At 42.0% G+C, this 13310-nt stretch overlaps 1 protein-coding gene across 5 annotated transcripts in view; it reads right to left on the reverse strand.

The window, feature by feature from the left end:
* The window catches only part of LOC145343471 (uncharacterized), a 103559-nt gene that overhangs the window by 71857 nt on the left and 18392 nt on the right, over positions 1–13310 (reverse strand). For all 5 annotated transcript variants that reach the window (XR_013886714.1, XR_013886713.1, XR_013886715.1 and 2 more), the window contains exons 2-4: positions 10232–10411; positions 4158–4246; positions 2665–2715 (exon numbers count right to left, since the gene is read on the reverse strand). Coding sequence is in view for 2 of the 5 variants with exons in the window: in XM_080189717.1 (XP_080045843.1) it covers positions 2665–2715; positions 4158–4246; positions 10232–10411 (320 nt within the window). In the remaining 3 variants the exon portion in view is untranslated. The remainder of the gene's footprint in view (positions 1–2664; positions 2716–4157; positions 4247–10231; positions 10412–13310) is intronic.

The following is a 13310-nucleotide window of genomic DNA, read 5'->3' on the forward strand; positions in this document are numbered from 1 at the left end:
TGATAGGTGCCTGAGTCACCCAAAACAGGTAATCTCTTCATCCAAGGTACATGATAAAACCATTTCCCACACAAAGGGATTAACTTTCTAACTTCACACTCGTAGTGAGAAGCCTCATTTTATGTCTAATCTTTTCAACGTGTTACAGCTGGATGAGGCTCACCACAATAGTATGAGATTAGAAAACTTCTTCCAAGCTCCCATCATAGGTCAAATTTGCGAAGCTTCAAGACTAGAAAAGTAAATGTTTGCAATGAACTGGAATTTGATTTATTTTTAACGTACCTTGTACCATAGCTGCAAAATTAACTTCTAGAAATACATGTAGGTGCTCCAAACTGTGTCAGTGATCATAATAAAGATTATCCACAATTGTTGTCAGAAACAATTGACAGCCTAGAGTTTCTAAATATCCCAAAATTAAAAATGATCATTTAAAGATCTTCAACCGATACTCAATAACTTAGCTTGGGTCTTATGAGCCTAGACCTTCATGTCAGACTATACAGATATTGAATATGTGTTGGCTGATTGAAAGGTTCAGGAACCATGGGGAGGCGGGTGGAGGGGATTATTTTACTTCACAGAGTTGAGTTGAGTCTGAAAAGCTCATTTCCAATTCTTGGTAAGCAAAGTTATGGCCTTCATTTGTTCAGCCATCATTGATCATATGGCAACAGGGGAAATTGCTCCTGCAAATTCACAAGTTGATTCATGAAATGTTCAAAAATGCTATAAATTGCTAAAGGTGAAGAGCATACACTCTTTCCATCTGTTTTTTTTGGAACTCAGTTTGGCTGCTTTGGAAGCAACCAGAAGAGTAAAGAAATGTAATTAAAGGCTCACTTATAAGAATATGAGAGATAAGTGTTACAAAATGGACAAGAATTCTGGGTTTCCAACTAGTAGCAAAATTATGGTCAGTGCTGAACAATCAGAATACTCAATTTCTAAAGTTTGTGACAAACCAACTTTTGATCAGAAGTCACATCCAGATGTGAATGCTGGGATTTTACAGCTTCGCTAGACCCAAGACTGGAAAATCCTGCCCGAGGGCAACAGACATTTCCATTGTCTGCCCCTTGCCTGCTCCGATTCTGTGGCTGGCTTGATGGTAGAACTGCAGCAGAAATGTTTGAAGTGCCAAATTTATATTCTATTGCTATGAATAGACTCATTCTATTCAGCATTGATTGGAACATTTCCTACATTCATTAAGGGTTATACAATATCATGGTTGTTTTTATTCTTGTTGATAATTGTTAAAATTTATTGTTAACTTTCTTTCTATAAATATTAACTGTATTCTTAAAATAAATTTTGTTTGATGAAAGCTCCCTAGTGGGTCAGTTGAATCACACCTGAAGTGAAATATCTCATGCTCACCCTGGCCAAATTTAAATTACAAAACTTATAATCCAGTTGGACTTCACAAAACACTTCGGAGTTTCTGACTTCTGACCTGAATGATGACAGGTCCTAAGCCCGCACTTGCTGAGACCAACTTGATGATCTTATCAGAAGAAGCTTTCGAACTGACTGCCTGAAGTCACACATCCAATTAAAGATAGCCGGTAGGCCACTGAGAGATTGAGTAGATTGGGCTTGTACTCGTTGGAGTTTAGAAGGCTGAAGGGTGATCTTATAGAGGCTTACAAGATACCGATAGGATAGAGGTAGAGAGATTTTTTCGACTTAGAAAGGAAACCAGAACTAGAGGGCACAGCCTCAAAATAAGGCAGGGTCAGTTTAGAACAGAGTTAAGGAGGAACTTCTTCTCTCAGAGGGTGGTGAATCTCTGGAATTCTCTGCCCATTGAAATGGTGGAGGCTACCTCGTTGAATATGTTTAAGTCACGGGTAGACAGATTTCTGATCGATAAGGGAATTAAGGGTTATGGGAAGCAAGCGGGTAAGTGGAATTATCCACTTCAGATCAGCCATGATCTTATTGAATGGCAGGGCAGGCTCGAGGGGCTAGATGGCCTACTCCTGCTCCTATTTCTTATGTTCTTATGTTCTTATGTTGATTCTGGTAGCTCAGTCAGAAGGCCTGCAGCTGTAAAGCCTCAGCAAATCTGCTGAGGAATGTGCTGATTGCTGAGGTAGACAGGAGACATTGATAACGCATCACATTAAAGTGCCCTCAGGGAGATATGTTAGGCGCTGATAGTGGAAGACAGGCAGGAGCAAAAAGGAACTCCCTCTGTGGGAATGGTTGAGGATGTGGGGCCTGATGCTCCTACCTGTGGCTCATCCAGCTTCAGATTCTAATAGCCCGTCAACTCTTGAAGATAGCAGTCTCCCCACCAAATGGGATCAGGCTGGAAGTCTGTTCTGTCTGTGAAAACTGCTTGCAGCCTCATAAAACAGTCCATAATTATGGCTTTAATTTGGCAATTCAGATGCCCATCTCCATGGAGGAGGTAGCTGCTCCATCTCACAGTCACTCTCGCTGGAAAACCGCCTCAGTGGGAGAACAGCATTGTGCTCCCTGCTATTTTACCAACCCCCTAGCCTCAGTTTCCACCACCTGGAAGCTGATATCTTTTTTAATCTTCAATATAATATTCTTACCAATCAATCCCTGCTGTCTATGACAATTAACATACAAACAATAGCCAAAACAATGTTGTAACATATTTAAATTTAATTTGGTACTCACGGCTTGAGGAATCTTTTCCATTTCTTGACTGGCATTTATTTTACTCAAATCCTGAGCAAACCAAAATAGTACGACTTACTCAGAAAACATAGTACATCATTTGGACCCACTGGATGATGCTTTTGTAGACAACCAGTAAGATATAAAGCTTTTACACAGAATACATAAACACAAATTATAAAGTTTAATATAAGCAACTTTAGATTAATTCTCCAAATATTCCTGACAATAAGAAAATCTAAAATCTACAGTCCTTGACTTTCCATCCTCACAGTGTAAATTCTCTATTCAAGATACCAGGAATTAGCCCTAATCTTTTGAGGATATTTAGGTACCAGTGTTTCATTGCCACAGACGCTATGGTCATATTTTGGCGGCATGCTAAATCTTTCTAACCTCATTACACTGAAAATATTACAGCTCAAATTAATCCAAAAATTCACTGATGCATTTGTATAGAGTGGTCACACAGTAGTCTTAAAAGAAATGCATTGTAAATAGAGTGTAAATGTTAGGGATTTCAAGAGTGGAAACTCTTTGCAACTTAATGAGCATACCTCAAATTGAACTTTACATTTTGAATTTGACTTTAAACTTTGAAAATAATAAAAGAAACTTTAGTTATTGTCAGAGGCAATTCACTGTCAATCAGCTGTAAGTAATTGTCTGAAGAGATACCAGTTGCAGTGAGCAGAAAGCTGAGCAGAATACTGACATGGCTTGAAAAAGAGTTTTGAAGTCAACAATATCAGCTAACTGTGGTAACCATAGCATGCCGCACTGTGGTGTTCCAATGCAGCCTGTGAGGTAATATTGGAAGGAGTATGCAAAAACAAAGGGTCTTATTCCTTGGGTGGCAGGAGAAGGTCACCAGCCAAACTAAGCAGGCCTGACTAGAGAGGTGGCAGAATGTGTACAGCCCCAGTGTCATGAGGAGGACTGATTGCAAAATCATAAGGGGCAGGAGTCTGCAGCGGGATCCTGGGGCAATTTTATCTGTGGCAGCCAATTAACCACCACGAGCACCGCTGTCTCTCCAAACTGCCAACCGTAAGAGAGAGCCAACAAACTTGCAGCCTCATCTCCAAAGGGCTGGTAAAGTTCCGACCAAGATGTTGCCAGATCAGGAGCCACTAGACATCAGTGAACATGTGAGTGAAAGCAATGCAAGATTCATTGCAACTTCAGTTATGGGCCGCAGAACTTTGGATGAGCTCAGGTTTATGAAGTCAGGCCAGGAGAACATTGGAATCATCAAGTGTGTAGGCAACAAAGGTATGAATGAGGGTTACAATGAGCTATGGCTCAGTGGGGTTAACTGGGAAATGTTATAGAGGAGCAAATAAGCTATTTCTAACGTGGAATATTTACCATTCAGCATATGTTATCCTATGTTCCACTCATACATCAAGAAAGAATGATTAAATTAAATGTTCAAATTACCTAAATTCAAACACATTTTGTTGCTGACACATTAAAAAGGTGACCACTACCTTCAAGTACTTATTGTTTTCCCTGTATTCCATTTCATTATCAGCTGTGAGACACAGGAGGAAATTCAGTATGGAACTTTTTCCTTTTCCTGTTAAAATAATCAGTTTAGAATATTTCATGAAGGGATATCAATGGACAGTAGTAACATTTATTCACAAACATATCTGACCAATCACCATGCTCTGATGTTTAGTACACTCACAAACAAGACAATCCAATCAAAAACGGTTACTCATGGTAAACAAAAAGATTAGCAGGTTGTGTATGATTATTAAACAAGGATATTAGATAAATGTATAGGTTGTGGCTGTAAAAGTACTCCACTGTACTGTCTGACACTATTCTTTCCACCATCCCATCCTCTCATAGTCCTATCCCAGGAAAATCAAACATCACAGCAACCCAGCAGTCTCTAATTCCCTGATCAAACAACTCAGCAACCTCCAGACAACTTTTCTATCTGCCTCACCTATTAGTCACAATGCATGACCCAGAGCTAGATTTAAGGCTATCCCTGCCAGCAAGTTTGAAGGTGGGACGCACATTAAATCCAGCCCCTGCTCCCACTGCAATTTTGCCAAAGGCAATGAGGTGTTGAGTTACAGTGAGTCATTTGAGACCCTTAAATGGGCAAGGATCATAGGGACATAAGCACAGGAGTAAGCCATTTAGACCCTTTATCCTGTCTCATCCTTCAGTGAAATCAGGGTTGGACTGTGACCTAATTCAGTTTCCCCACATTTGCTCCTTTTCCCTGAACACCTTTGGTCAATGGAAATCTATCGATTTCAGGCTTAAAATTTACAACTGGTCCAACATCAATTGCTCTTGGCAGAATTGAGTTTCAACCTTCCAGCAATCTTTGAATGTTGCAGTGGTTCCTAAATTCCTTCATCATTTATTTTCTTTTTTTTAAGCTATGCTCTCTAGGTTTAGATTCACCAACTAGTGGAAATAGTTTCTCTTCATCCCCCTATCTGTTTCACTTAATATCTTGAAAAACTTCAATCAAATCAACTTTTAAGCTTCTGAATACCAGGAACACAATTTTAATTTGTGTTACCTGCCCTTGTAATTTAATCCTAGGGGTCCAGGCATCATTACGCTAACTTACATTCTATTCCAGTGCACTCCACCCAAGGCTAATATATTCTTCCTAAAGTGTAGTGCCCTAGGAATTGTTCACACTATTCCGAGTGTGATCTAACAAGGGCTTTATATTGCTGAAGCATAATTTGCGCCCATAAGAACATAAAAAATTGGGGCAGAATTAGGCCATTTGGCCCTTTGAACCTGCTGCACCATTTAATAAAATCATGGCTGAGCAGGTTGTGTCTTTAATTCTGCCACATGCTCCATCCATGCCAACGCGTAATAACCTATGTCCCTCATGAACTCTAATGCATCTCATATTCTCCATGCCAATTCATAACACTTCCGAAGCCATACATCTATTATTTACTCTGAACTAATGAACAGTAATAATAGCATGTGTGGAATTGTTGAAAAAAAGATAAGCATTAATAATGACACTTGGCTGAGAATCTAGACACACATTAATGAGTTCATTATTGAAACAGGTACACAGGGGAAAAAAAGTTGAGAGGTATACAAGCTTTTTTCTGTCTTCTAATTTGTCACTGGCTCAAAGCTTATTTAAATAAGATAAAGGAGTGTCAAGTGCTTATAGTTCGGTATTGATATATTAAAGATCTGATTGGTTGATACTCGGTGGTCACTGGGAGTTGGTTAGGGGCTTGAGTTGGCTTGAGGACATGAGTAGGAAATTTTGGAGAAATCTTTCAAAAGTACTTCTGCATCCAAGCTATGGTTTCCAAAGGAGCCAACAAGTTTGGGAATGTGATCTCACAGTTCTCACCCTTCTCTCATACCAGTGAAAACTGAGGGTGCTGGGAATTGAGAATTGGATCCTGTCTGCAATTTTTTAAAGATCTGTGGAGTTTCCACAACTCCGCATAAATCTGGCCCTACCAGTCTAACCAATGTAAATGCAGAAGCTACTGACATTATCACCAAGTGTGCAAATCTACACTTTCTTCCCAGCTAAACAAGCTGGGCCTTCCTTTAATCATTAATAACATCTTTACCAAGAACTGTTGTCAAGCAGACCCAAGAACAGGTCACACGAACCTTTTCATTTTACCTTAACTTAGAGATACAGCCTCAAAACATTTCAATCATATAAAACTCAAAATTCTTACAATAATTACAGCAAACAATTGAGGCTTCAATACAGATCCCTGTGGGATACCCCTAGCCACATCCTTCCAATTAGAGTTTCCGCTTGTTATCCCTACTTGCCGTCTCTTGCTACTCAGTCATTTTCATAATCAGTTCAGTAATGCATGTTCAGCTCACAGGTGTCAACTTCAGTAAACATGTTCATGGCATGATGTCTCAGAGAATGCATCATCTCTTTAATTCATTCATGAGATATGAGGTCCACCAGCAAGACCAGCAATACATTGCCCGTCCCTAATTGCCTTCCGAAAAGCGATTGTGAGCTGCCTTCTTGAACCACTGTAGCTGTGAGAGGTAAACTCACAATGTTTTTAGGGAGTGAATTGCAGGATTTTGACCCAGCAAGAGTGAAGGAACAGCAATATAAATGCAAATCATGATGGAGTGTGGTTTGGAGGGGAACAGGCAGCACAGTTGCACAGCGGTTAGCACTCTGCCTCACAGCACCAAGAACCTAGGCTCGATTCCCAGCTTGTGTCATTGTCTGTGCAGAGTTTGCTTGTGTCGCCATGTCTGTGTGGGTTTTTTTCAGATGCTGCGGTTTCCTCCCACAGTCCAAAAGATGGGCTGGTTAGATGCATGGGCCATGCTAAATTGCCCCTTAGTATACTCAAGCAGGCACCAGAATGTGATGACTAGGGGATTTACACATTAACTTCATTGCAGTGTTAACATAAGCCCACTTGTGACACTAATAAACTTTAGAAACCACAGTTGGTGGTATTACCAGGTGCCTGTTACATTTGCTTTCACTAATCTCTTCCTTTTTATATGCTTGCAAAATCTTTTGCAACTTGTTTTTTAAATTTCTTATTTGTTTACTCTCGTATTCTGTTTTTTCCTCTTTAACACCCTTTCGTTGGTTTTTAAAACTTTCAGATTTGACCTCATTGCTCTCAAACTTATGATAAAGTTTCATATAGTTAATATTGCAATAACTTCCCTGGTGTTTCCTTTACTATAAAATAACTATCTTATTACACATAGCTAGTTCCAGATTAACCAGTTCCTTCTCTGCTTCTTTGACAAAGTGTTCTCGAAAACTGTTTCAAATGCATTCCATGAACTTTTCCTCCACACTATTTTTGGTCATTTAGTTTGCCCCGTCTATGTGAAGTTGAGCGTTTCCTAGGATAAGTGCATTACTCTTGTCACATGCTCCACTAACTTTCTGATTTTTACTTTGTCCAATACAGCACTTACTTTTGGATGGCCTCACTCCTACATTCCCATCCCAAATCATTCCAGAAGTATCATCAGTTTTCCTCTACAGTTAATTTTATGATATTCCATGAGCTCCCACATAGCTTTCAGCAAGTTCCTTGCTCTCACAATTTCAAGTTTGTGCAGCAGTCCTTATTTTACATAGAACATAGAATATAGAACACTACAGCACAAACAGGCCCTTCGGTCCACTAGTTGCGCCGATCACTTCTATACCTACTAAGCCATAGACCTATCTATAACCCCCAATCCCATTAGATCCCATATACTCATTCAGAAGTCTTTTAAAAGACCCCAGCGATTACGCCTCCACCAACACCAACGGCAGCCGATTCCACTCACTCACCACCCTCTGAGTGAAAAACTTACCCCTAACATCTCCTCTGTACTTGCTTCCCTGCACCTTAAATCTGTGTCCTCTCGTAGTGACCATTTCAGCCCTGGGAAATAGCCTCTGAGAATCCACCCTATCTATTCCTCTCAACATCTTATAAACCTCTATCAGGTCGCCTCTCAACCTTCGTCTCTCCAGGGAGAAGAGTCCCAGCTCCCTCAACCTATCTTCATAAGGCATGCCTCCCAATCCAGGCAACATCCTTGTAAATCTCCTCTGCACCCTTTCAATAGCTTCTACGTCCTTCCTATAGTGAGGCAGCCAGAACTGCGCACAGTACTCCAAGTGGGGTCTGACAAGGGTCTTATAAAGTTGCAGCATTACCTCCCGACTCCTAAACTCAATCCCTCGATTAATGAAGGCCAGTACACCATACGCCTTCTTGACCACATCCTCCACCTGCGAGGCCGATTTAAGAGTCCTATGGACCCGGACCCCAAGATCCCTCTGCTCTTCGACACAGCTAAGACTCCTACCCTTGATATTGTATTCCTTCATCCCACTGGTCCTGCCAAAATGGACCACTACACATTTATCTGCGTTGAAGTCCATCTGCCACTTCTCTGCCCAGTCTTGCATCCTATCTATGTCCCACTGCAACTTCTGACATCCCTCCAGACCATCCACAACACCACCAACCTTCGTATCGGCTGCGAACTTACTAACCCATCCCTCCACTTCATCATCCAGGTCATTTATGAAAATGACAAACAGCGGGGGTCCTAGAACAGATCCCTGGGGCACTCCACTGGTGACCGACCTCCATGCAGAAAAAGACCCATCCACAACCACTCTTTGCCTCCTGCAGGCAAGCCAGTTCTGGATCCACAAGGCCAAAGCCCCTTGGATCCCATGTCCTCTCACCTTCTCAAGAAGTCTTGCATGGGGGACCTTATCAAACGCCTTGCTGAAGTCCATGTAAACCACATCTACTGCTCTTCCTTCATCAATGTGCTCAGTCACATTCTCAAAGAACTCAACTAGGCTCGTAAGGTACGATCTGCCCTTGACAAAACCATGTTGACTATTTCTGATCATTCTAAACTTCCCCAAATGCTCATAAATCTTGTCTCTCAGAAGCCTCTCCATCAACTTACCAACAACTGAGGTCAGACTCACCGGTCGGTAATTTCCCGGGCTATCCCTGTTCCCTTTCTTGAAAATAGGAACCACATCCGCAATCCTCCAATCCTTCGGAACCTCTCCCGTCTCCATTGACGACACAAAGATCATCGTCGGGGCTCTGCAATCACTTCCCTCACCTCCCACAGTAACCTGGGATACATCCCATCCTGTCCCGGCGACTTGTCTATCTTGATAGAATTTAAAAGTTCTAACACATCCTCTTCCTTAATATCCACATACTCAATCTTTTCAGACTGCCGCAAACCTGTAGTACAACCTCCCAGGTCACTTTCCACCGTGAATACCGAGGCAAAGTACTCATTAAGCACCTCTGCCATTTCTTCCGGTTCCACACAGACCTTTCCCCCTTCACCTTTTATAGGTCCTATCCCTTCTCTTCTCATCCTTTTAGTTTTCACATATTTGTAGAAGGCCTTGGGATTCTCCTTAATCTTACCTGCCAAGGCCTTCTCATGAGCCCTTCTGGCTCTCCTAATTTCCTTTTTAAGCTCCTTTCTACAAGCCTTATACTCCTCTAGATCCTTACCATCTCCGAGCTCTCTGAACCTTTTATACACTTTTCCTTTCTTCCTGACTAGGTTCACCACAACCTTCGTGCACCACGGTTCCCGTGCCCTACCAAAACCTCCCTGTCTCATCGGAACGTTATCATGCAGAGCTTGATAACGTTCCAATTTTATGATTTATTTTGTCAAATAATTTCAACATTTTATCTGTTGCAAGAGGTGGAGTCCTTAATCCAAATGCCGACAGTACAGACGGAGACCATTCAGTCCATTGAATGTGCACTGACAACAATCTCACCCAAGGCTATTCTCATAACCCCATGTATTTACCCAACTAATCCCCCTGACTCTAATGATCAATTTAGCATGGCCAGTGCACCTAATCTGCACATCTTTGGACTGTAGGAGAAACCGAAGCACCCGAGGAAACCCACGCATGGGTAGAACATGCAAATTCCACATAGGCAGTCACTCGAGGTCAGAATTGAACCCAGGTCCCTGGCAACCGATACTGAGAACATTTAACTTGAATTTTATTTACCGTTTTGTGACAGCATGGAAATCTTAGCACGCTTTCCTTCAAATTCCTTAATAAGGCAGTTGAGATCTCCTATAGTATTATTGATGTCAAGCCAATCCACTGTTCCGCTTGATAGCAATTTCACTTTAGCTTCAAGTTCATTGCGCACAGATTTCAGAATGTGCCGTGCGAAATCCACCTCTACAAAAAACATCAAATGAACATAGCTTAAGGCAATTGAGAACTGATTTTGTGTTCCAGTCAAAATTTGAGTTTGCAAGGTAACCACAGTGATCACAAGGTTTGCTAAGTATACAGTGGTTTCACAATGAAGTACCTAATCCCTATTTAAAGCCTGATGCATTGCATAAGGTAAATGTGACAGTGGTTATTTCTACCTTCCTTCTGTTCTGAAGAAGTCATAATCAATTCACCACAGCTGCTGCAAGACCTGCTGAGTACTTTCAGCATTTTGAGTTTTTATTTCAGATTTCCAGTATCCATGATATTTTGCTTTTAATAATTTATGTGAGAATGATTGTTATGTTTGGCATTCCAGAATACCTCCACCAGAAAAGAGTTCTGGCCAATTCCTGACTGGCCTCTTACCTTACACTGTTCAGTTGATCAGAATTATAATGAGTTATTTTTGAACTTCTGTAGCCTAAGACTTCCCACAAGGAGAGTAGAAGTACAGGTCAACCCTTTGGTGAAATGAAATACAAAAACTTACAAAAGGACAAATGCGCAGGACATAGACTTTTCTTATTACCACCATAGCTTTGGCAGAAAATTATTGGAAAACCTGAAGAAATGTTGTGAATAACAAGTTACAATAAAGTTACAATAAGTTACAAACAAGTTACAATAAGTGAATAACAAGATAAAGGGGGGGCGGTTTAGAACGGAGTTGAGGAGGAACTTCGTCACTCAAAGGGTGGTGAATATCTGGAATTCTCTGCCCGTTGAAGTGGTGGAGGCTACCTCGCTAAATATTTTTAAGAAGCGGGTTGATGGGTTTTTGATAAGAGAGGGGATTAAGGGTTATGGGGAGAGCGCGGGAAAGTGGAACTGAGCCACGACAGATCAGCCATGATCTTATTGAATGGCGGGGCAGGCTCGAGGGGCCAGATGGCCTACTCCTGCTCCTATTTCTTATGTTCTTATGTTCTTAAGTTACATCAAGGGATTGGGAAAACTCGGTGAAAATTATAAGTAGGAGATAATGAGATTTGCATGCAAGAATGACAGAATGTAATATTTCAGTATTTTCGAACACATAAGATTTGAGGGTGTATGTTAAAGAAAAATGTGTTCACATGTTTAAAAAGAATACAGATGGTAAGTGGTTAAACTGGTAATGAATTAGGTTTTGAAATTCTGTCCCCCTCTGACTGTGAAGAATAAAAGAGTTTCTGGTACTTAACTAAACTTCTCACAATCATTGTATTGAGACGTTGGTGGTGCCGGGCATATGACAGGAGCACGTCTGTTGTAAGCTCTTCCCTCAGATTATGAACATGGAGGTAAAACACAAAGAAAGAGGCGCACACTTCAGTTTTTAAAAAGGCAGCTGGGATAGCAAGTTTTTGCCATACTGTGAAGATTAACACATTAATGTGGGGGAACCTAGAAGCTGGAATTCTCTGATATTTTACACCCCACTCCCCCTGCCAGCGAGAACAGAGATATTGGGCACTCTGCAAAATCTCCATTCACTGAAATGGGACTGGAGAACTCCAGCCACTGCTGAGGTCAGACACTTAGAACATAGAACACTACAGCACAAACAGGCCCTTCAGCCCACGAGTTGCGCCGATCACATCAACACCTACCAATCCATAGACCTATCTATAATCCCCAATCCCATTAAATCCCATATACTCATCCAGAAGTCTTTTAAAAGACCCCAGCGAGTTCGCCTCCACCACCACTGACGGCAGCCGATTCCATTCACTCACCACCCTCTGAGTGAAAAACTTACCCCTAACATCTCCTCTGTACTTGCCTCCCCGCACCTTAAATCTGTGTCCTCTCGTAGCGACCATTTCAACGCGGGGAAATAGCCTCTGAGAATCCACCCTATCTATTCCTCTCAACATTTTATAAACCTCTATCAGGTCGCCTCTCAACCTTCGTCTCTCCAGGGAGAAGAGTCCCAGCTCCCTCAACCTATCTTCATAAGGCATGCCTCCCAATCCAGGCAACATCCTTGTAAATCTCCTCTGTACCCTTTCAATGCTTCTATGTCCTTCCTATAGTGAGGCAACCAGAACTGCGCACAGTACTCCAAGTGAGGCCTGACAAGGGTCTTACAAAGTTGCAGCATTACCTCCCGATTCCTAAACTCAACCCTCGATTAATGAAGGCCAGTACACCATACGCCTTCTTGACCACATCATCCACCTGCGAGGCCGATTTAAGAGTCCTGTGGACCTGAACCCCAAGATCCTTCTGCTCTTCAACACTGCTAAGACTCCTGCCCTTGATAGTGTACTCGTTCATCCCATTGGTCCTGCCAAAACGGACCACTACACATTTATCCACGTTGAAGTCCATCTGCCACTTCTCCACTCAGTCCTGCATCCTATTTATGTCCTGCTGCAACTTTTGACATCCTTCCAGACCATCCACAACACCACCGACCTTCGTGTCATCGGCGAACTTACTAACCCATCCCTCCACTTCCTCATCTAGGTCATTTATGAAAATGACAAACAGCAAGGGTCCTAGAACAGATCCCTGGGGCACTCCACTGGTGACTGACCTCCATGCAGAAAAAGACCCATCCACAGCCACTCTCTGCCTTCTGCAGGCAAGCCAGTTCTGGATCCACAAGGCCAAAGACCCTTGGATCCCATGCCCTCTCACCTTCTCAAGAAGTCTTGCATGGGGGACCTTATCAAACGCCTTGCTGAAGTCCATGTACACCATGTCCACGGCACTTCCTTCGTCAATGTGTTCAGTCACATTTTTGAAGAACTCAACTAGGCTCGTAAGGCACGACCTGCCCTTGACAAAACCATGCTGACTATTTCTGATCATGCCAAACCTCTCCAAATGCTCATAAACCTTGTCCCTCAGAAGCCTCTCCATCAAC

This window comes from Carcharhinus amblyrhynchos, chromosome 1 (assembly GCF_965287045.1).
Source record: "Carcharhinus amblyrhynchos chromosome 1, sCarAmb.v2.hapA, whole genome shotgun sequence".
Taxonomy (NCBI): domain Eukaryota; kingdom Metazoa; phylum Chordata; class Chondrichthyes; order Carcharhiniformes; family Carcharhinidae; genus Carcharhinus; species Carcharhinus amblyrhynchos.